The sequence below is a fragment of the Pleurodeles waltl genome, chromosome 4_2, assembly GCF_031143425.1.
Source record: "Pleurodeles waltl isolate 20211129_DDA chromosome 4_2, aPleWal1.hap1.20221129, whole genome shotgun sequence".
Classification (NCBI taxonomy): Eukaryota; Metazoa; Chordata; class Amphibia; order Caudata; family Salamandridae; genus Pleurodeles; species Pleurodeles waltl.
This window is the reverse complement of record NC_090443.1, coordinates 434,694,535-434,719,486: the sequence shown is the minus strand read 5'-3', so window position 1 is coordinate 434,719,486 and position 24,952 is coordinate 434,694,535. Positions and strand designations below refer to the sequence as shown.

The window sequence follows — 24,952 nt, the reverse complement described above, 5'->3', positions numbered from 1 at the left end:
TTCATGTGTGTAAGTGCTGTGTGACTACAGTGGTATTGCATGAGCTTTGCATGTCTCCTAGATATGCCTTGACTGCTCATCCACAGCTACCTCTAAAGAGCCTGGCTTCTAGACACTGCCTACACTACACTAAGAGGGGATACCTGGACCTGGTATAAGGTGTAAGTACCTTAGATACCCACCACACACCAGGCCAGCTTCCTACAATTCAAATGATGCATAACAATGATTTCAAGAAAGACAAGTTTCTCTTTCTATTATGGTAGCTTTGTTAGCATTCTCAAAGGTTTGTAATATACTGCAATGTTTTAAAATGCAATTTTCTGTAAAAGAACATTCCAAAAATGTAATCTTAGGGTGTAATGTTTTATCTGCATAAAAAAATTGCAATATTTTGTATAAATGTTTTTTAAATTAAAAAGGTCTGCCAAGCCGCTGCTCGCAAGTTTGACTATGGAAGTGCTAATGACTTCCTTGAGAATTTCCACAACACATATAGAGGATTGTTACAAAAGGGCACCTACGGCTATGTAAACTCATGCCACAATGTAGATGCCAAATACAGACAACCACTCATTGACTCAGTATAAGAAGTCTCATGATAAGCAGCGTAACAGTCAGACGTCTAATTTACACCAGGAGCATTGTTACTGCATCATTTTTTCAAGCTGAAGCAAATTGATATTTATTCTGACCATAGAAAAGGATGACTATGATTGGAGATTGGACAAAAACTCTGAGGATCCAACAAGACATGAACATGTTACAAAACACCCAAAAAGAAGCTGCCAATAAAATGCTTCTAGGCTTTTGGTCAAGGATCAGTTCTTTTCTCGTTTAACTAACAATTGGAAGCCTGGAATTAGGCTAACGGAGTTTAAGTAGTCTGAACTAGACACTACAATCCTTCGGTACGGCCTTACTAAATGGGAACATTGCTGTACACCACATCCCTACCTTTTTACTGTAAATCTATCCAGGTTCTCTTTCAGGGACTTTCTTTAATATTCCTTAGCAGTAGAATATGTTGGTGCATCTATACAAGCCCGGAACACTTTTCATAAAGAGAAATATCTCTGATTAACAATATCTCAATTTCAACCTTTTTAACTCTGTATCAATAAAACAGGTTTATAATGCGTTTTAACGTATTAAAAACATATAAAGACTTTAAATAAATAAACAAAGCACTAAGCAATATCAATAAAATATTAAACAAATAAAAACTCCTGGAAAGCTAATCAAGCTATGTTGACCTGAATGTCTTGAGTTTTACAATACAAAATATATATAGGTTTCCATAAGGTTGAGGTCTGTGCAGACAAGTGTGTACTATTTGTATATATCATTAGATTGTGACAGAATCAATGGCCAATGTTCACTTTTTTAATTACAGATAATAGCTTTCAGGACTATAAGGAAAACAATGAGAACTAAATAATTCTATTAATGCGCAGCCAAAATATCCATTGGTGGGAAGCACCTATCCTGCACCCTGATCTGTCCAGTGGATATGGTTTGTTATCCATTGTGGGGATACAGAGACATTACATGACTTCCGAAGATTGCCACCTTAACCTGGAAACCTCCAGGAGTGGGGAGAATCTGATGCTTCTGTGTCCTGCCATAGACCAGAAATATTTGAGTAGGCAAATAATAGACAAAGATTGAAGGCACACAGCAAATGATCATGGCTGAGGATGTCAAGAAAGTTGCTTTATGACCGCTTTTATTTTCAGATCAGATGGTCGTTTGTTGGCAGAGCTTTGTTTCTACTTAAGGTTTCTAATAAAGCATCTGTACCGGAGCAGTTCCAGGATTTCATTCACCAGTCATTCTTCAAAGTCCAAGTATCACCATTAGCAGTGATCTGTCTTACTCAAGAGATCATGAAAATTGCCACACCTGTACCTGCAGTTGGATCCAGGACTAGGGTATTGGCTGGCTGCACGGACTTCCATCTAGTTGATCCCTCTTGATTCACCCTGTATTGAGAATGGTTCTCTGTGTATTAATCTCGAGGAATCGCTGCCGGACAGTGTGTTATGCAAGGAATGGGAAGTGACTGTGCTCTGTAGATCCTTCTGACTCTTCCTAGAAGGGAAGGCCTAGCACACTGCCCTGTTAGAGCACCAGTACGATTGCCTCCAATACAGACATTCCATAGTGTATGGATCCTTGTCAAGATGGCACACAGGACATGCTTAGTGTTTCCACTGGAGAAGATGGCATTAGAATTGATAGGTTATGTAGCTTGATAATTAAGTCTCTCTAGCTTCCGCTGATGTGGTGGAAGAACTGTCATTGGTTGAATGATGGATCTTCTTTGATGACCTGGTCTTGGGATCTATAATGTATAGGTGATGCTCCTTCTGTAGCCACATTGCTCCTTCACAGAATAGAACATGAGCTATGTCAGATGTCTGCTGTCAGGGGGTCACAGTTAGACATAAGGAAAAAGCCACAAGGCATAAAAAAAACCTTCATAGATGATTGGAAGGAAAATGATTGACTGTAGAAGAAAACTGACTTAAGAAGAACTTGCACACAGTCCTAAAACCATGGCTGAAGTATCGGATCAACTAGAGCTGAATCTGGCTTAACCAACAAAGAAACTCACAACTGTGTTGCAATACAGTGTTTGAACTTCTCTGCAGTCTTGTGTACCTCAAAGAACAAACTTAAAAAGACAGGAAGTAAAATTGCACCAGGATGAATGGGTAAATACCTCCTTAAAATATGTGTAGCCATCTTGAATAGGGCTGTAACAGACATTGGTAATATCTGCCCTTAAACTTATTGAGGCCTGATAAACTATCTTATCAAACTGCCGTTAGCTTGGCTGTAACCCACGCGCTCCAGGAATCAAGTCAACCAAGGAGTAACATCTACTGGCTAAGTGATGCACCAATAGCTTCACAATTAGTCAGAACCCTCCATACCACCACATACCCAGCCACTGCCAGCAACCAAAGACAGTGCACCGGGAAGCCAAAAGGTGTGAGAAGGCTCCTTCAGTGCACAGAGCAGCCAAAATAACTGGCAGTGCAGAGCTTGGTTCCCGGCACTGCCTGTAGGAAAGACTTGGGGCTGCTCCTCCATAAACGCGAAGGAGTGTCGCTCCCCCTGCCAGCAGCAGCAGCTGCAAATCATTTCCACAAAAACAACAATAAACCTTGCTCATTATCGTTTTGGGGGAAAAGCGGCGGGGCCACAGGGCTGACGAGCAATGAGGGGGTGTGCTTAGCACTCCCCCCTCAGAGCGCATGTATATTTGGCCAGCCGTCTCGGGCCGGCCAAAAACACATGCGCACAGGGCTCTCTTCAGCCCAGCAACACAGTCTACCTGGGCGCCCCCAGCCAATCCTGATGTTGCTCAGAGCAGCATCAGGATTGGCGCAGGGCAGGCTTGGGAGTCTGTGCCTGCTGGCAGAGGAGAGGAGCAGAACAGTTGTGAACGTGGCGGCACAGGTAAAAAATCTTTTTTTTTTTTTTTTTTTTTTTTATGTAACCCTCCCCTCGCCTTCCCTTCCCCACACCCCCCAACCACCCCACAGGCGTCGCTGAGCATGCGACTTGGGAAAACAGCACCTTCGCAGAGTTTATGTCGTCAGATGCATGTTTGTAAAAAGAACCCCTACTACTAATTGATGATAAAGACTTTGCTTTATATGGTTTGATTGCTCTATAAGGGAACCTCAACATCGAAGCCCTCTGTTTCGCAAAGAAGTCCATTCTCTTTATCACCTTTAGCTTAGTGCTGTTTACTGGACTCTTTAGACATTCCACCCTATGACTGAAAATAAAAATACCCTGACCTGAATACAACAACAATGTTCTGCTTTACTTCAGCCAGCAGCTGGCATTGGGTACTGGCTCATGTGGAAAGATGAACTCTTTTTGGAATCCAGCCACCCTTTACCTTCTTCAGTTGACCAACTTACCCATACAAACCCTGACAGATGCAGTGCAGTGTATTGACGTACATTGGCAAATGAGCTCATTGTTTTGGAGATCTTTGACCTTTTTAGATAAGCAGCAGTGAATCAATTTCATTTGAGTTAACAAGCAGCGTCATCCATATGTATATAGGACTGGCAGACCTAGCAAACTGTGGAATTCCTTTTTGTCCAACAGTAAGCAGTAGACTGTCCTCTGCGCGCTTAATCACTTGCTACATTGATTTCTAGGGTGGTCAGGGGTATTAGAGGTAGTCTAAATGCAATTGTGCTAATTCCATCTTTGCCTTTTAAGGTTTGTTTCGCACAGCTGCCACTGTTCCCTTTTGGGGATCCTGTAAATGATCAGTGTTGAAATTGTCTGCCGCAGTTACGGTGCAGAGTCCTGCATCCTCAGCTGACACTGTTAAATGTGTGCACATTGACCTGTAACCTGAAACCGTGGCGTTTCAAGGCTTGGCTTTTGGGAGAATTGTGTGGATATTATAATAAACCAAAGAAACTAGATCACCTTTCTTGAATTATGGCTACTGTTTTAAACTGGATCCGCTGTTTTACCCAGCAGGAAATCTTTAGATTCACCTTCCAGAGGCATTATGTTTATTGTCAAATACAGTTTATACTCGGCCAGGTTTATTACCATATGTGATCGGTGTTGCACCATGTGGGAAGCTAATTTGTGCTTTACAATTTTGTGCAGTTTTTCAATTGTATTTATATGCACTTGAGTACAGTAAGGAAGGACTGAAATTTGTGTTTCCTTCTATTGAGTGTCCTCCATTCACACAGAGTCCAGTCTTGTCTTGAGCAATTTAGAAATTTAATGTAGCCCATATGAGTCCACTGACCTCTGAAACTGGCCTTTTGCTATATATTGCATTAAGGGTTCTGCCCTGATAAGTCGTCACACTTCCAAAAGGTGAGACCGGTGCCCGCACTTGTTTCCAAAGATTGAACTATTGTCAGAAGAATGTTTTTAGGCTTTTGACAAGGTCTGAGTGTCTGTCATTAACATTTGTATCCAATTATTTTTGGGACCATTCTTTCAAGGGGGCTCTTTTCAGGTAGTCTTTTCATTGTTTTTCTTTCCTATTAATCGGCCACATAGCTTGTTTCTCACCTTTTAACTACACCACTCTGTTGTAATCTTTTGTTGGTGGCTGTGCATTTGGGGCCACCTTTCCTCTCGCTGTGGAGGCCCTAGTTGACCCTGGGAATGGAAGTTGTTAAATGTGAGTACATTTCTTTCCATATGGTATTGTTTCAGCAGAACATATGGAATCAGAGCAGCAGTGCAGGGTTTAGCTTAAGCTATTTAGAAAATTATTTTCAGCTAATTCCGTTTTCCTGTTCTGCATACAGTCTATGGCTAATTTGCATGTTTACACTGCTTTGCTAACATTGTTTACAGGGGGTTCTCAGGCTGACAACAGGAAATTAATTCAAGTAAATGCATGCATGAAAGATACTCGGGAAACTGTTTTTCTTCCTTTAAACTATTGCCCTCTAAAGCCAGGTCACGCAGCTTGATTAATGTTGTGTAGGTGTAAGATATAACCTTCATGTTTGTGCTTTCGACATGTAATTATAACCTGACCCTATTTCTGTCTCTACAGTAGCCAGATAAAAACAGAACTGACTCTACAGGACTTCAAACTACTTGCAGTTTTAGGCCGCGGACACTTTGGGAAAGTAAGTCTAAAATGTTTGTTATTGTGTAACAACGTGGAATATCTTCACTTTTTACTACTCTCTCTCTTTACATCTTTGCTCAGTTGTTGCCAGCTTCTCCCAGTCACTCATTTTGTCCCAGTAGTTTAGGCAGGGTATTCCTTTCATGGGTAATATGAAGAAATGATTGTAAACTTCATATCACTTCTAGACTTAAAACCTTTGAATATAGTAGTCCAATAGTTACCTCACACTGATGTTATTGTTATCATGTGTGCATTCCCTGAAGAGTGCTCTCTGTGTTGTATTTCTGCAATATATATTTTAATAGCTCTGCTGCCTTCAAATCAGCTATCTATAGTGTCTGTTTTAATATCGGATGGGGAAGCTCTGCCATCTAAGGGGAAGGTTTCGTTTAGCAGCGTGAATTTTTTTCTAGATAACAATGATGCATTATTCCGCCATTTAGTGGTTGGGTTTTGAAGTGTTTCATTGCAAACTTTTCATATCAAGCCTATCAGACAGCTTGCCTCTCTGGTTGCGAAATACATTCTGTGGGTTTATTAAGAACATCCAGGGCCCCCAGCCCACCCAATGCGTACCTGTACTAGTTTTCTTTTGCCTGCTTCTGATTCGATGGCCTTTCTATCACAACTTGTCAATCTTGGATTTGTCCCTCCCCTGTAGCATAGCCTCTTTACCTCCTTTCTAATTGGTTGCCTTCTCTGCTTCCACAGCTCACTTTTAGGGCAATACTTTTTTCTTTTTGCTTGAGCACTCCATCAGAGTGTATGTTTTTGCCAGCTATGTCTCTCTCGTTTACTTCTTCACCCACCAAATACTGGCCACCGCCATACTTCATGTTCTTCTTATCTAGCCCCATCCCCATCTCATCCATTGCTTCACCCACTCCATTGTTGTGCTTGTTTTGTTTGTTTTTTCTGTATTTGCTATTCACTTCCTTCCACTGAATGGCTCTACGTTGTACATTTGCTGGCAACAGTCCAGGCTTTAACACTATTATCCAGCAGCATATAGTATCCAGTTATATGTGTCTGCACAACCTGCTCACACAACGTGAGCAAATCATAAGCTAAGTCTAATTCTGTGCAATCATTGCCTGCCTTAGTGGCTACAGCACTAACATTTGAATCAGGAGATCAGCACAGAACTGCATTGCATTTGCATTTACGTACTGCTTACTATCAGAGCAGGATTCATGTCCAGTACAGGTTTGTCGTCATCTTTCACTTTTGATAAGAATGTAATTTTTATCTTAAAAAAAACAAACAAACAAGAATAAATGTTGCCCTCTGTTTTCTGACATTTAGCTTCCATTCATCCCTTAGCTGCTGCCTCGTCCCAAATTGTTGAGCCCGTTTTTGGCTATATGGAATAAGTAGTTTGCGCTTAGGCCCCCATAACGTTTTGTCCATATAAGCTATCCAAGCCAAATTTGTGTTCTCCTGTGACGCTGGGGACCCAGAGTTTGTGGCTTTCCCTGGAGGACACCGAGAAATTGGCCAAAATACAGCTAAAAGTGGTTGTTTTGGGAAAAATGGCAAAAAAGTGCTGCAGAAGAAAGCATCTGTTTTTTCCTTGCAAATGGGATCAATGAAGGGTTTGCAGTGCTAAAATAACCAGCTTTCAGGAACAGCCAGACTTGAATCAGAAAACCAACTTTTCAACACAGTTTTGGCATTTTACCAGGACAAACCCTATTTTTACTTTTTTTGTGTGCTTTCAGCCTTCTTCCAGTTAGTGACAGAAATGGGTATGAAACCAATGGTGGATACCGGACAGCTAAACATTTCTGAAAAGTAGTCAAAATTCTGAATTCAGCTAGGGGTAATTTGTGTACATCCTTCAAGGTTTTCCTATGGGAAAGTAATACGCAAGGTATTTCCACTGAAAACTGACTTGATTTTGGCAAAGTGCCTAGCTGTGGATTTTGGCCTCTCGCTCAGCTGGCACCTAGGGAAACCTAGTAAACCAATACATTTTTTAAAACAAGACTCCTAGGGGAATCCAGAATGGGGTGACTTGTGGGGCTCTCACCGGGTCCTGTCACACAGAATCCTTTGTAAAACTCAAAAAGTGTCTAAAAACACATTTCCTTACATTTCAGCATTGCAAAATTCTGGAATCTGAGGAGAGCCACAAACCTCCTTCCACCCGGCATTCCCCCAAGTTTCCCGATAAAAATGTTACCTCACTTGTGTGGGTAGGCCTAGAGCCTGTGACAGGAAACGCCCCAAAACACAACTTGGACACATCACATTTTTCCAATGAAAACTGATGCGTTTTTTGCAAAGTGCCTAGCTGTGGATTTTGGCCTCTAGCTCAGCCGGCATCTAGCAAACCAATACATTTTTTAAAACTAGACATCTTAGGGAGTCCAGCATGGGATGATTTGGGGTCTCTCGCCATGTTCTGTCACCCAGAATCCTTTGCAAACCTCAAAATGTGGCTTTTTCCTCACATTTAAGTGATGCAAAGTTCTGGAATGTGAGGGGAGCCACAAACTTCCTTCCACCCAGCATTCCCCCAAGTCTCCCAATAAAAATGGTACCTCACTTGGTTCAACCAAGTGCCCGCGACAGGGAAGGTCCCAAAACATATTGTGGCAATAGTGATAACTAAGGGGAGTGTTCTAATTAGTCCTGAGATCGGGAACCATTTAGGGAAACCTGGCAAACGCAAACATTTCTGAAAAGTACACATCAAGGGGAGTCCAGGGAAGTATCGCTTGTGACGATTCCCCAAAGTTATTTTCCCCAGAATGCCCTACAAAAGTAAAACGTGGAATAAAAACACTTTTTTCATTGCATTTCTGTGACGTAAACTACAGGAATGTGCAGGGATCCACAAACTGCTTACCACCCAGCATTCCCCAACTTGTTCTAATAAAAACACTACATCCTGCGTTGGGTTGACAGGAAAGGATTACACAACAGTCAATGGTAGTCCTTACATGAGGGCTACTGTTGACCCTGGGGCGATCCATACCTGTCGCAGGCACTAGGCACAGACACACAAGTTGGGCAGTGTTTTTATCAAGGCAAGTGGGGAAACGCTGGGTGGTAGGAATTTTGTGGATCCCCACATATTCCTGTAGTATGTTTGACAGAAATGCAAGGAAAAATAGAGTTTTTATTCAGCGTTTCACATTTGCAGGGTATTCTGGTTAAGAAACTTTTGGGGGATCCACACAAGCCACACCTCCGTGGACTTCCCCTGATGTCTAGTTTTCAGAAATGTCAGGGTTTGGTAGGTTTCCCTGTATGGCTGCCAAGCCCAGGACCAAAAACGCAAGTGCCCGCCTTACAAAACAAGGTTGTTTTTGTGATAGATCATTGTGTTGTCTCCACAGTACGATTTGGGCCCTTCCCTGTCACTGCCCTTTGCCAAGATGGGGATTACCCAAACCGTGCATGTCGTCCAGTAGGACTGCAAGGTGGGATTGTACACTAACTCCATTTTGAGCGTTAGGCCCAAAAATATCTTCCCAGCGAAGTGGGAGTCCACTGGCGTGTCCTAGAATAGGGCCCTAGAGTACCTCTATGCTCCCTTAGAATTTGTTCTCAGCACAAATTTGTTCGCTGGGTTGGGCTAACCTGCTATTGTCCCACTGCACAGACTGTGCTTGCAAAGGGACAGCATGACTGTCCTCATCGTCTCCATCAGAATCACTGGAAGGGGAGTTGTCAGATGGGACTCCTCTGACTGAAATATCACTCCCAGAGCCTGCTCCATTGTCCTCTCTGTCAGATGTGGTCTCATTATCTGCTGTCTCAGTCTCTCATCCTGCCTCAGAGCTGCCTTCATAACCCGAGTTAGGGCTTGAGCAGCAGTCATCCAGCAAGATGTCATCTCTGCTACTGACTAAACTGTCCCTTTAAAACACTAGCCTGTGTAGACGGTCACAGAATTGCTGGTGTGTCAGTCACCTTACCTTTGCTTCTTCCCTCAATCAGCAGGTTCTCTGAAGACCCTGAAAAAACCCAAAAATGGCACACTATTACTTCACCTTACCACATACCCATCATCCTAGCCTTCAGCACTGGTGGCACCCAGTCAGACAATCATTTTTGGTGCTCCCAGTCCCATGACACCCTCCTCGGATTCCCTCACTACCACCCAGCAGAAGTGCACTTCATCTTTCCATAGCCTGCCTTGCACATACATTTCATTTGTTTTAAAGCTCAGGTAATGGCTGGATTTACTAATCCACTCAGCTATTCATATAAAATACAGATCTGTTCCTTGCAGCAGGCATTTAAACCTTCTTTACTACTTTATGGCATCAAAAGTCCGATCTCTTTCTCTACCAAGAACATAATCACAAGAGTTATCTTGACATTTATATTGCTGCCTAAAAGCTAGGGTTGAAACACGTTGGTTTGAAAGCGGGCGCTGCGAGACAGCCGGTGGGCAATATATATATATATGTTTGATGGCATGTGTAGCTGCAGATACACATGCTGTGCACATCCCGCCATCTGGTGTTGGGCTCGGAGTGTTACAATTTGTTTTTCTTCGAAGAAGTCTTTTAGAGTCACGAGATCGAGGGACTCCTCCCATTTAGTCTCCATTGCGCATGGGCGTCGACTCCATCTTAGATTGTTTTTTTTCCGCCATCGGGTTCGGACGTGTTCCTTTTCGCTCCGTGGTTCGGGTAGGAAAGTTAGTTAGAATCTCGGAGAAATCGTCGGTATTGTTTGCGTTCGGTATCGGGTTAGTTACAACAGATCAACACCGACTTTTGAAGAGCTCCGGTGGCCCTTCGGGGTTTTGTCGATCCCCCGTCGGGGCCTGGTCGGCCCGGCCACGTGTCTCTTCAAGGCTGATGGAACGGACCCCATTCCGCTTCTGCCCAAAATGTCATAACAAGTATCCGTATACAGATCAGCATCTGGTCTGTAACTTGTGTCTGTCTCCAGAGCACAAGGAGGATACCTGTGAAGCCTGTCGAGCGTTTGGGTCGAGGAAGACACTAAGAGACCGAAGAGCAAGAAGACTGCAGATGGCGTCGGCGCCGACAGGACAAGGGCGTTTCGAGGACGAAGAAGAAACCTTCTCCATCCAGGAATCGGACTCGGACGAGCTCGATCCCGAAGAAACGCCGAAAACCGTGAGTAAGACGTCGAAACATAAAACTCATGAGAAGACAACAAAAGCCCAGGGGACGCCACCGCCAACAGGCCATGGCTTAACCCGAAAATTAGGTGACCGATCATCGGCACCGAAAAAGGGCACGCTGGTGGTGAAGTCATCCGACTCCGGTCGAGATACAGCCACACAGCAATCTCGGGCCTGAGACAGCGGCTTCGAGCAGATTCGGCACCGAGACACCACGACGCCGAAACTAAAAAAGGTTTCCTCGGAGCCCAAAAAGGCGACCGAAAAGGTTTTGATTCCGAAACAACCAGTCTCAGAACCGAAAACAGGTTCCTACACAGAGGAACAAGGATTGTCATCCCAGATGCAAGGACATAAGTTCGGAGAAGAACTTGAATCAGTAGAGCCAGACTACACTCAAAGAAGGCTCCACATTCAAAAAGACACAGGGAAGATAAGCACTCTTCCCCCAATTAAGATGAAAAGAAGACTTGCCTTTCAAGAAAAGGACAAGCAGCCACAGGGAAAGGTGGCAAGACAAACAACTCCACCACCATCAATGCACACATCACCGGTAGCCACTCCACCACTGATGCAATCCCCGACTCATACTGCAATGAGTCAAGATGATCCCGACGCATGGGACCTTTATGATGCTCCTGTATCAGATAACAGCCCAGACTTTTACCCTGCGAGGCCGTCACCACCTGAAGACAGTACATCCTACACGCAGGTGGTCTCAAGGGCAGAAGCTTTTCATAATGTCACCTTGCATGCAGAACCAATTGAGGATGACTTTTTGTTTAACACACTATCCTCCACTCATAGCCAATACCAAAGCTTACCTATGCTCCCTGGAATGCTAAAACATTCCAAACAAATATTTCAGGATCCTGTAAAAGACAGAGCCATAACCCCAAGGGTGGAGAAAAAGTGCAAGCCACCGCCAACAGACCCTATTTATATTACGCAGCAATTAACACCAGACTGTGGTTGTCGGGGCAGCTCGCAAGAGAGCAAACTCTCATACCTCGGGAGACGCACCACCTCCAGACAAGGAAAGTCGCAAATGCAGCATTTCATAGAACACTTACCCAAAGAGTTCCAGAAAAGGGCACAACAAGTGGTGGAGGAAGGACAAAGTATCTCCAATAATCAGATACGGTCAGCAATGGATGCAGCAGATACGGCTGCAAGGACAGTAAATACTGCAATAACAATAAGGAGACACGCATGGTTGCGTACGTCAGGATTCAAGCCGGAAATACAACAAGCCGTGCTGAATATGCCTTTTAATGAACAGCAGTTGTTTGGGCCGAAAGTCGACACTGCTATTGAAAAACTCAAAAAGGATACTGATACGGCAAAAGCCATGGGCGCACTCTACTCCCCACAGAGCAGAGGCACTTTTCGTAAAACACAATTTAGGGGAGGGTTTCGAGGTCAACCTACAGAGACCATAACCTCACAAGCAAGGCCCACTTATCAAAGCCAATATCAGCGGGCAAGTTTTCGGGGGCAATATAGAGGGGGACAATTCCAAAAGAATAGAGGGAAGTTCCAGAGCCCCAAAACTCCTCAAAACAAACAGTGACTTCCAAGTCACACATCCCCAACACATAACACCTGTGGGGGGGAGACTAAGCAAATTTTACAAACATTGGGAGGAGATAACAACAGACACTTGGGTACTGGCAATTATCCAGCATGGTTATTGCATAGAATTTCTCAAATTCCCTCCAAACATTCCACCGAAAACACACAATATGTCGAAACAACATATAGATCTTCTAGGACTAGAAGATCAAGCATTGCTACAGAAAGAAGCAATAGAATTAGTACCAAACCAACAGAAAGGAACAGGAGTTTACTCTCTGTACTTTCTTATACCCAAAAAAGACAAGAGTCTGAGACCTATATTAGATCTCAGAACATTAAATACCTACATCAAATCGGATCACTTTCACATGGTGACATTACAGGACGTAATTCCACTGCTCAAACAACAAGATTTTATGACAACACTCGACCTAAAGGATGCATATTTCCATATACCGATACATCCTTCACACAGAAAGTACTTAAGGTTTGTATTCCAAGGGGTACATTACCAAATCAAGGTGTTGCCATTCGGAATAACAACTGCACCAAGAGTTTTTACAAAATGCCTGGCAGTCGTAGCTGCACATATCAGAAGGCAGCAAATACATGTGTTCCCCTACCTAGACGATTGGTTAATAAAAACCAGCACTCAGAAACAGTGTCTTCAACACACAAAATACATCATAGAAACCCTTCACAAGCTAGGGTTCTCAATAAGCTACCTAAAATCACACTTACAACCGTGTCAAATACAACAATACTAAGGAGCAACAATCAACACAGAAAAAGGGATTGCCACTCCAAGTGTACAAGCATTCCAAAACGTAATACAAAGCATGCACCCAAACCAACAGTATTAAGTAAGGTTGGTGATGATACTTCTAGGCATGATGTCTTCATGCATAGCCATTGTCCCAAATGCAAGATTACACATGCGGCCCTTACAACAGTGCCTAGCGACACAATGGACACAAGCACAGGGTCAACTTCAAGATCTAGTGTTGATAGACTGCCAAACACACTCCTCGCTTCAATGGTGGAATCCTATAAATTTAAAACAAGGGCAGCCTTTCCAGGACCCAGTGCCTCAATACGTGATCACAACAGATGCTTCCATGGTAGGGTGGGGAGCACACCTCAACCAACACAGCATCCAGGGACAATGGGACACTCAACAAAGACAACTTCATATCAATCAACTAGAACTACTAGCAGTGTTTCTAGCATTGAAAGCATTTCAACCGTTAATAGCCCACAAACATATTCTTGTCAAAACAGACAACATGACAACAATGTATTACCTAAACAAACAGGGAGGGACACACTCATCACAGCTGTGTCTCTTAGCACAGAAGATTTGGCATTGGGCGATTCACAATCACATTCACCTAATAGCACAGTACATCCCAGGAATTCAAAACCAGTTGGCCGACAATCTCAGTCGAGATCATCAACAGACCCATGAATGGGAAATTCATACCCAGATACTGCAAATTTACTTTCAAATCTGGGGAACACCACAAATAGACCTATTCGCAACAAAATCAAACTCAAAATGCCAAAACTTCGCGTCCAGGTACCCAAACCCTCAATTCAAGGGCAATGAGTTATGGATGAGTTGGCCAGGGATATTTGCTTACGCTTTTCCCCCTCTCCCACTCCTTCCGTATCTAGTTAACAAATTGAGTCAAAACAAACTCAAACTAATACTAGTAGCACCAACTTGGGCTTGCCAACCATGGTACACAACACTACTAGACCTGTCAGTAGTACCTCATGTCAAACTACCAAACAGACCAGATCTGTTAACTCAACACAAACAACAGATCAGACACCCGAATCCAGCATCGCTCAATCTAGCAATCTGGCTCCTGAAGTCTTAGAATTTGGACATCTAGACCTTACACAAGAATGTATGGAGGTCATTAAACAAGCTAGGAAACCCTACTACAAGACATTGCTACGCAAATAAATGGAAAAGATTTGTTTATTACTGTCATAATAATCAAATTCAACCACTACATGCGTCAACAAAAAACATTATAAGCTACTTATTACACTTACAAAAATCTAAGCTAGCTTTTTCATCCATTAAAATACATCTCACAGCAATTTCTGCCTATCTGCAAATTACACATTCAACATCACTCTTTAGAACCCAGTCATAAAAGCATTTATGGAGGGTCTAAAAAGAATAATTCCCCCAAGGACACCACCAGTTCCTTCATGGAATCTCAATATTGTATTAACACGACTCATTTGAACCCATGCACTCTTGTGAGATGCAATACTTAACATCGAAAGTAGCCTTCCTAATAGCTATCACATCTCTTAGAAGAGTAAGTGAAATACAAGCATTTACCATACAGGAACCCTTTATACAAATACACAAATATAAAGTGGTTCTACGCACAAATCCCAAATTTTTACCAAAGGTTATATCACCGTTCCACTTAAATCAAACTGTGGAACTCCCAGTATTTTTTCCACAACCAGACTCTGTAGCTGAAAGCGCATTACATACATTAGACATCAAAAGGGCACTAATGTATTACATTGATAGAACCAAACAATTTCGCAAAACAAAACAATTGTTTGTAGCTTTTCAAAAACCTCATGCAGGAAATCCAATATCCAAACAAGGCATTGCCAGATGGATAGTTAAGTGTATTCAAACCTGCTATGTAAAAGCAAAGAGAGACCTGCCTATTACACCAAAGGCACACTCCACTAGAAAGAAAGGCGCCACAATGGCCTTTCTAGGAAATATACCCAAGACAGAAATCTGTAAGGCAGCCACATGGTCTACGCCTCATACATTCACAAAACATTACTGTGTAGATGTGTTAACAACACAACAAGCCACAGTAGGACAGGCAGTATTACGGACATTATTTCAAACAACTTCAACTCCTACAACCTAAACCACCGCTTTTGGGGAGATAACTGCTTACTAGTCTATGCACAGCATGTGTATCTGCAGCTACACATGCCATTGAACGGAAAATGTCACTTACCCAGTGTACTTCTGTTCGTGGCATGAGACGCTGCAGATTCACATGCGCCCTCCCACCTCCCCGGGAGCCTGTAGCCGTTATAAGTTGATAAAAATAAACTTGTACATTTGTAAATTTGTAAATATATATCACTTTTAAACACATTATGTACGTACATACTTACTCCATTGCAGGGGCACTATTACTATATACACAACTCCTACCTCACCCTCTGCGGGGAAAACAATCTAAGATGGAGTCAACGCCCATGCGCAATGGAGCCGAAAGGGAAGGAGTCCCTCGATCTCGTGACTCGAAAAGACTTCTTCGAAGAAAAACAACTTGTAACACTCCGAGCCCAACACTAGATGGCAGGATAATGCACAGCATGTGAATCTGCAGCGTCTCAGGCCACGAACAGATGTACACTGGGTAAATGACATTTTCCACATATATATATATATATATATATATATATATATATGTATGTATATATATATATATATTCATTCAATGGCAGGTGTAGCTGCAGATACACATGCTTTGCACAAGTCCGCCATCTAGTGTTGGGCTCGGAGTGTTAAAAGTTACTTGTTGTTTTTTGGTTTTTTTTTTTGCAGAAGGTTTTCGAGTCACAAGATCGAGTGACTCCTCCTACTGGTGATAGTGCACATGGGCATTGAGTCCTTTATTACATTGTTTTCTTTCTGTCATCAGGTTCAAACATGTTTCGTCTTGCTCCAGTAGATCGGGGTTTTGTTACTATCTGAACTTATCTCTTCTTTTCTATAAATGTCGGTATAGTTCTTGATTGTGTTTTCCAAACTTAAATTCAATCCAATTGTAATCGTCGGGGTCGATTAAACGGCCTCTACGGGTGACCTCACCCTTCTTGGGCCTACTTCGACGCATGGTAGTCGAACAATGTCAGGCTGATGGAACGTACTCCGTTTCGCTTTTGCCCTCGGTGTCACGCCAAGTTTCCATACACCGATCAGCACTCGTGTGCTATCTCTGTCTTTCTCCGGCTCATAGAGAAGAGAGCTGTGAAGCTTGTCAGTCCTTTAGTTCGAAGAAGACTCTTAAGGATCGAAGAGCACTTCGGTTGGAGATGGTGTCCAAGTCGCCGGAACAAATGCCCGACATCTTCGGAGAAGAACACACACAAGAAGAAAGTGGCTCATCACACAGCTGTTTCTATCGCAGACTCCGATTTGGTTCGAGATTCTGATGGCGACAGCCAATCCATCTCCCCGGCGCACTACGTGAGTACATCAGCCCCTTCCCATCAAAAAAAATAAAAAATGACTTCAGCACCTGTCTTGGGTCCCCCCCTGCTTGCTAGCCATGGTCGGACCCAAAAAATACAATCAGATGACCAACCTTCGGGTTCAGCACCAAAACACAAGACAAAGGTGCATTCAGCACCGACCAAACAGCTTTCTATACCTGTTTCAGGATCGAGCTGAAAATCAGAGACTTCCACTCCGGAGCCGAGAAAAGTAACAACGCTTTTGGAGCTGATATTTTCAGCCTGACTTAAACATTTGGTTTCCAAACTTTCGGAGCTGAAACCTCTGAGTGGAAAATATGCTCCAGTTACTGAGGGAGTCGTCTGAAATAAGGCCCATATTGGAAGTAATGGATGCTAAACAGCGAAAAATCCATTTACATAAGGACACAGGAAGAATCATAGCTTCTCCTCCAACAATCAAAAGTAAATTGACTTTCCAAGAGACTTTAGAAACTGGGCCTCCATCTACTAAAATATTTAGACAAAAGGAGAAACCAAAGGCACCACATCAGCCTTCACCACCACATTCTCCTTTACTCCCTGCTTCTCCACCACCAGATACTCCACCACCTTCACCTACACAATTTTGTCCACAATTCCCTATCTCAACACATCGGGATGATTTATATGACACTCAACAGGATATAGATCCATAGGACTTATATGATTCAGATCCCATCCCTTCTAATGATCCTGATTTATACCCTGGAAGACCATCTCCACCTGAAGATGCCACTGCTTACAATCCGGTTATAGCTAGGCTAGGGCAGCTGCATATCATAAGGTACAGTTACATACAGATCCCATTGAGGATGATTTTTAATTTGATACACTAACATCTACTCATAAGGAGCATCAGTGTCTTCCTATGCTCCCAGGCATGCTTAAACGTGCATAGGACATTTGGAAAGAACCCATAAAATCTAGAATTATTACACCAAGGGTGGATAAAAAGTATAAACCTGCACCCTCTGATCCAGTTTTTATTAGAGCTCAATTGCCCCCGACTCTATAGTCGTCAGTGCAGCAAGAAAAAGAGCAAATAGCCAGTCTACAGGGTATGCTCCTCCTCCAGACAAGGAAAGTTGTAAATTTGATGCTGCTGAGAGTAGCAACTCAAGCTGCCAACCATTGGAGGATTGCAAACTCTCAAGCACTGTTGGCAAGATATGATCGAGCTCATTGGAACTAAATAGAAGATTTGTTACAGTACCTTCCACCAGAACACCAGAAAAGGGCACAACATATAGCAGAAGGGCAGGCTGTTTCTAATAATCAAATTAGATCTGTAGTAGATGCAGAAGATACAGCAGCAAGGGGTATCAACACCAGTGATTCATTAGAAAGCATGCATGGTTAAGGACTTCAGGGTTTAACCCAGAAATACAACAGGCAGTGTTGAATATGCCCTTTGATAAGTAACACTTATTTGGCCCAGAGGTTGATACCACCATAGAAAAGCTGTAACAAGAATGATACAGCTAAGCTATGGGTGCCCTTTACTCTACATCTACTCTGGGAACTTAACGCAAGCCGCAGTTTAGGAGTGGTTTCAAACCATCAACCTCAGAGCCATCCACATCCCAACAGAAACAAGGGCCACATTCAAATAACAGAGGCTCCTTCAGAGGCTCTTAAATAGGAAATAATTTTAGAGGGAAAGGTAAATCAACTACCCCAAGAGGTTCCTCCACCTCTACCAAACAGTGACTTTTTACAGATCCCCACACAGCATACATCTCCTGTGGTTGGAAGACTGAAATATTTTACCCACAATGACACACCATTACTACAGATCAATGTTTTCTATCAATTATCCAACATGGTTATCGCCTAGAACTCATCTCTACTCCACCAAACATTCCCCCTCGCTCACACAAACTTACTCTGTATCAACAGGAGGTAAAATAACTTCCACTCAAAGGTGCGATAGAGATGGTACCTATATCCCAACAAGGGTCATGAGTTTATTCACTATACCTCCTCATACCAAAGAAAGATGGTACTCTCAGACCAGTCTTACATCTCAGAACCCTCAATCAGTACATTGTGTCAGAAATGTTTTACACAGCCACTCTACGGGACATCATTCCCCTGCTACAGAAACAAGATTACATGACAGCATTGGATTTAAAAGATGCTTATTTCCACTTTCCCATACATCCAGCACATCTGAAAATTCTAAGATTTGTAATAGCAGGAAGCACTACCAATTCAAAGTACTACCTTTTGGAATAATAAAAGCCAGTACAGTTCAAACCTGTCAACAGCACACACAGTATACAGTGGCCACCCTACACAACCTAGGATTCTCAATCAATTATCAAAAATCTCACGTGCAGCCAGCACAAATACAACCGTATCTAGTAGCAATTCTGAACACGCTAGACTTATCACTCTCTGCAAAGTTGGAATCACACCAACTTATTGAAAGGGCGGCCCTTTCAGGACCCTTTACCACAGACAATAATCACAATAGATGCATCAATGATAGGTTGGGGAGACCATCTCAACCATACAAGGGGAATGGGACTCAATTCAACAAACTTACCACATAAACCATTTGGAATTACTAGCAGCGTTCCTAGCATTCAAATCTTTTCAAATACAGATCATAAAAAAGACAGTTTTGATAAGGACCGACGGCATGACCACAATGTATTATCTGCAAAAACAGTGGGGGGAGGACACTCATCTCAATTGCCCCATTTAGCACAGACAATCTGGAAATGGGCAATTCTCAATCAGATTCAACTACTAGCACAGTGTATTCCAGGAATATACAATCAACTAGCGGACCTCTAAAGCAGGACGCAGCAACACGAATAGGTGATTCACCTACAAGTGATTCAACAATACTTCCAAATGTGGAGAACCCCAGGCATAGACCTCTTTACCACAAACAAAAATGCAAAATGACCAAACTTTGCATCCAGGTAACCACACCCTCAATTCAAGGGCAATGCTCTATGGATCAATTGGTCAGGGATATTTGCCTATGATTTTCCGCCTCTCCCACTAATTCCATTTCTGGTCAACAAGATCCGTCACACCTTCCTCACTATGATACTCATAGCTCCCACTTGGGCACGTCAACATTGGTACACAACACTATTGGATCTGTCTATACTACCACATCACAAGCTGCCAAACAGACCAGACCTATTAACTCGGAACAAAGGTCAAATCAGGCATCCCAATCCCAGTATGCTCAACTTAGCGGTTTGGCTAGTAAGGTCATAGAATTTGGCTATCTACAGCTTCCATCTGAATGTATGGATATTCTAAAGGAAGCACGCAAACCTAAATGGAAACATTTTGTATATCACTGCCAACCAAAACATTAACCCACTTAAAGCATCAGTACAAGATAGTGTATTTTGTTTGTTTCATTTACAAAAAGCAAATCTTACATATTCATCTATTAATATCCATTTAACAGCAATAGCTGCTTACCTCAGAAACAGACAGCATACTTCTCTGTTTAGGATTCCTGTTATAAAAGCTTTTATGGAAGTCCTTAAAAGAATTATTCCACCTAGAGCTCTACCAGCTCATGCCTGGAATCTTAACATCGTGCTCACAAGTCTTATTGGTCCACCATTTGGACCCATGCATTCTTGCACTCTCCAGTTTTTGTCACGGAAGGTTGCTTTCTTAGTAGCAATTACCTCCTTAAGAAGAGTTAGGTTCTTCTAAAGTGAATGCTTGAATTTCACTTTCTTTCAAATTAAAAAAAATAAAATAGTCCTTAGGACCAACCCAAAATTCCTTCCTTCCAAAAGTAGTTTACCAGTCTGTCAGTGGAATTGCCAGTCTTCTTTCCACAGCCATATTCAGTTGCTGAAAGAGCTCTTCATACTTTTGATGTTAATAGGGCTCTCATGTACTATATAGATAAAACAAAAACATTTCAGAAAGTCTAAACAATTCTTTGTGGTTTTTCAACAACCTCACAAGGGTAATCCTGTTTTAAAACAAGGATTAGCCAGATGGATAGTAAAGTGTATTCAAACTTGCTATCTTAAAGCCAATTTGAGACTACTCCAACTCCTACAGGCTAGTCACCGCTTTTGGGAGGGGGACTGCTTTACAGTCTATGCAAAGCATGTGTATCTGCAGTTACATATGCCATTGAACGGAAAATGTTACTTACCCAGTAGACATCTGTTTGTGGCATGCAGTGCTGCAGATTCACATGCACCCTCCCACCTCCCCAGAAGCCTGTAGCTGTTGTGGTACTTTATTTCTGTAAATATGTATATACATTGCGTGTGTGTGTGTGTGTGTTTACATGTACATTACTACACTTTTTACTTCACCCTTCTGTGGGTAAACAACCTAACAAAGGACTCGATGCCCATGCACACTATCACCAAGAGGAGGAGTCACTCGATCTCGTGACTCGAAAATCTTCTTCGGGAAGAAAAAAACTTGGAACGCTCCAAGCCCAACACTAGATGGCACACTTATGCAAAGCATGTGAATCTGCAGCACTACATGCCACGAACAGATGTCTACCGAGTAAATAAAATTTTCCATATATACATATATTTATATGAGAGAGAGATTTCTGTGCGTGTGTAGCTTATATGTATATGTAGCTGATATATGGTGCTCAGAGCATGGGCTGGCCCCCAATTTCCCATTAAGCGTCAGCCCTCATTATAATTGTTCTTGTTATACCAAGGTCTGTGTCCTGAGGGCAGAGCATCCTGTGTATGTCTCGAGGGGGTGGGAGCATGCTTTGACAAGTGTTGCATATGGGAAAGGGCTTTTAGCCGTTTATCAAACATATGAACATATTCTTTCATGCACAAAAATTTGAATGTATTATTGGCCCCAAAAATGTTCCATTTAGTGAAAAAGGTGAGGTTTCTTCTGTTAAAATTGTTCTTTGCTTAATCCGACACATGTGTGCAGTAATCTTTGCTTGGTGCCAGGTTGAGCCCCAGCCGCCAACAAACACACACATTGCATAATGTGTAGCTACTGTTTACAAAATGGTATCTTTTCTGGTGGCCCTTCTATAATATAATAAACAGCACTTTTTCCAAACTCATTTGAATCAAAAGACCAAAACAAAAACCTTCAGAGAATGCACTTCTGCATACACACTTTCCAGAATTTGATTCTACTTGGTTCCAACATTCTGCTTTTGGTTTAAAATTACTGCATTATTTGCAAAAGTGCACAATTGCAAAAGGTCTATTCAACTAGTTATGCCCTTAAGTTGTTCAGTTAATTAGTGCCCTTAAGTAATTCACCAAATTATTTTTCTTAAGTTGTTCATCTAATTAAGATGACATCGAGGGTGTTTGAGAGTACAACATTGTGAGGAGTTGTTCACATATTTGCAATTTTCAGACATAAAAAGTTAAGCCCTATTCATGTACAGCAGAATACAATATTGTTTTGCATGCAAGTGCTGCATTCACTTCACGAACATGTGAAACAACTAACTCCACTGTAAGCTATCCCTGCTCCTGTGCTGAGAGACATGCTGCTGGTTGTTTTGTAATAAGACTTTCTAAGTATTTCAGTGAGGCCTTATTGTCCATTTTTCACCGCACACAGCTGCATTCATGCTTCCTGGCTTTTCTTGGGTTGAAAGAAAAATGTGACAGATCCCAAGATGATGATCTGCTTTCCACTGTTAATAAAGACCTAAATCCTCCTGGAGCGCATATATATATATTAATGGCGACTGCCACTGAGTAGTTATAGTTGTGCAGCATGAATCCTTTTCTGTATTCACATGCTGTGCATTATTCCGCCATCTAGTGGTTAGGTTTGAAAATGTCTTTGTTTTCAGTTTTCTCTCTCGCTCTCTTTTTTTTTTTACCCCCTCTCGGGTGTCACTGACCACCATTTGGTGCTTGGTCTGTCCCCTGTGTGGAGTCAGAGGGTGCTCCGGAAGTTCCTCTACATGGTAGCCATCTTTGGATTCTTTTTTCTGCCATTGGGTCTGGAAGTAAAAGGAAGAGGTCCGAAGTTTTTACGAACAACGCCGAAGAATACAAAAGTAGAAGGTTTTTTTCCAAGAAAATCTTCCAAAGCCAATGGAGGAGAACAACAGAGGAAAAGAACCTTCTCACCCACTCCCTTGTGGGGAACCTCACCAGATTTCTCACATGGCCAGAGAGAAACAAGGTAGGGGTCATGGAAAACACCCCTTTTAAGTTTTGCCCAAACTGCCATCACAAATTTGTACAGTGTGACCCGCATAAAGTCTGTAACCTTTGCCTTCAGGGGGACCACGGGGACAAGGACTGTGAGGCCCTCGCGTTCGTGCCGAAGAGACGTAAAGCTTGCCGAAAACAGAGGGAAGAGCATCACCCTGCAATGGTCAGCCAAAAACCACCACCATCCCAGAAGGATCTAGGCCTTTCCAGCGATGATGAGCAACAGGCTAGAGGTGCTGAATCAATCCACGGGGTATCAGACATAGAAATCTTCTAGGGGAATGCAGAGAAGAAATGTGCAACAAATAACATCGAGAAAAAACATGACAAGGTAAAATGACTGCCGAAACCCTCGGAGACTAAGATTCCTGCCAAAAAAAGTCACATAAGGCAGCCCGACGTTCAAGAAAATGGCGCTGGAAGGTCAGCCACGAGCAAAAGTGGTCCACGGATCCTAGTACAGGGAGACAGACGAAGGCAGACCGTCGAAGCAGAATAAATGCACTGAGGCTCCGGAGTCCCCAAAAGAGACCCCCAAGTAAGGGAAACCTGTATCATCCTATGCTGCCTAGCACACTGGACCAGGGCAAGGAAGCTTTCAAAGATCAAGCATCAAGTAAAGGTGTAACGCCAAGGATAGAAAAGAAGTATAAGCCATCTTCAAAGGACCCCATATATATCCAGGGAAACACTGTGGCACTCTTATCATTATTATGACCCCTAGAAGAAGGAGTAATGCCCATACCACCACAGGCCCACCACCCGCGAAGGAAAGTAAAAGGCTGGACATGGTAGGGAGAAAAATGGAAAGGGAAGCTGAAACACAGTGGCGTATAGCCAATTATAATGCCCTACTCAATGGATAGGGACACCAATAATGGGATGAGGTGGAGGAACTAAATAAAAAACTCCAAGAAGAGGGCAGGAGAAGAGCCAAGGCAATTATTCAGGAGGGGAAAAACATCACCAACACATGTTTAAAATCTGCATTGGATGGAACAGATACAGCTAGCAGACAAATGTGTACAGACATGACCATTAGAAGACATAGCTGGCTCAGGATCTCAGGCTTTAAACATGAAGTCCAGTCTTAAATTTATCAATAAACCCTTCACAGGAGAGGCCTTGTTCGGCCAGGGATTAGATGAGTCTGTACAGCAAATAAAAAGGGAAAATGAGACCGCAAAGGCAATGGGTCCCTTACAATACAGGGGTACTTTCAGAAGTGGAAACAAACCCAGAAGGCCTAAGGAAGGGAACATTTTCTAACAGGACAAAAACATTAACAACAAGGCCAAGGCTGCACACAACAAATTGGTCAGCAATCGGGATACCACCAATGGCAACAACCTGCAAGACAGCCCTTTCATGGTAGAAGGGTGACTAGAGGGCAAACCTCTAAATGAGGTGGATGAAGTTCAAAGTGACTCAAAAACAGGCTTAAACACACACACACCACCAGTGGGAGGCAGAATAGCTCTTTACCCACAAGAATGGGCAAAAATGACAACAGACAAGTGGGTATTAAACATGGTGCACCACTGTTACTGAATAGAATTAACAAGACCTCCAATACCAAGACCACCAAAGAGGAAAAAGTATTAGGAAAAATGACTGGTACAATTAAGGAAGGAAGTAAAATAACTCCTGCAGAAACATGCAATAGAGGGGTTACCAACAAGGGAGTTAAACAAGGGAAACTACTCTCCTTCTTTTCTGGTGCTAAAACAGCACCCCACACTATGACCAATCCTGGTCCTCAGATTCATAAACAAATTCATCCGCATGCAATACTTCATAATAACGACGCTACAGGAGATAATTCCGCTCCTGTAAAAGGGGGGCTACATGGCAAGCATAGACTTAAAGGATGCCTACCTGCACATACCTATGAATCAAGCACACAAAAAGTACCTCAGAATCGTGCTTGAGAAGGTACAATATCAATGCAAAGCATTACCCTTCGGAATAAAGTCTGCACCAAGGGTTTTCACAAAGTGCCTAGCTACAGTTGCAGCCTTCCTGAGAAGAAATGGAATCCATATCTACCCCTTACCTGGACGACTGGCTAGTAATGGCCAAAACAAAGGAGAAATGTCAAAAGAATTTCAAACGGTGATCACA

At 42.6% G+C, this 24,952-nt stretch overlaps 1 protein-coding gene across 3 annotated transcripts in view; it reads left to right on the top strand.

Annotated features, from left to right (window-relative positions):
- PKN1 (protein kinase N1) overlaps positions 1-24,952 on the top strand; it is a 461,693-nt gene that overhangs the window by 360,808 nt on the left and 75,933 nt on the right. For all 3 annotated transcript variants that reach the window (XM_069231709.1, XM_069231708.1, XM_069231707.1), the window contains exon 14: positions 5,576-5,651. In XM_069231709.1, coding sequence (XP_069087810.1) covers positions 5,576-5,651 — 76 coding nt within the window. The remainder of the gene's footprint in view (positions 1-5,575; positions 5,652-24,952) is intronic.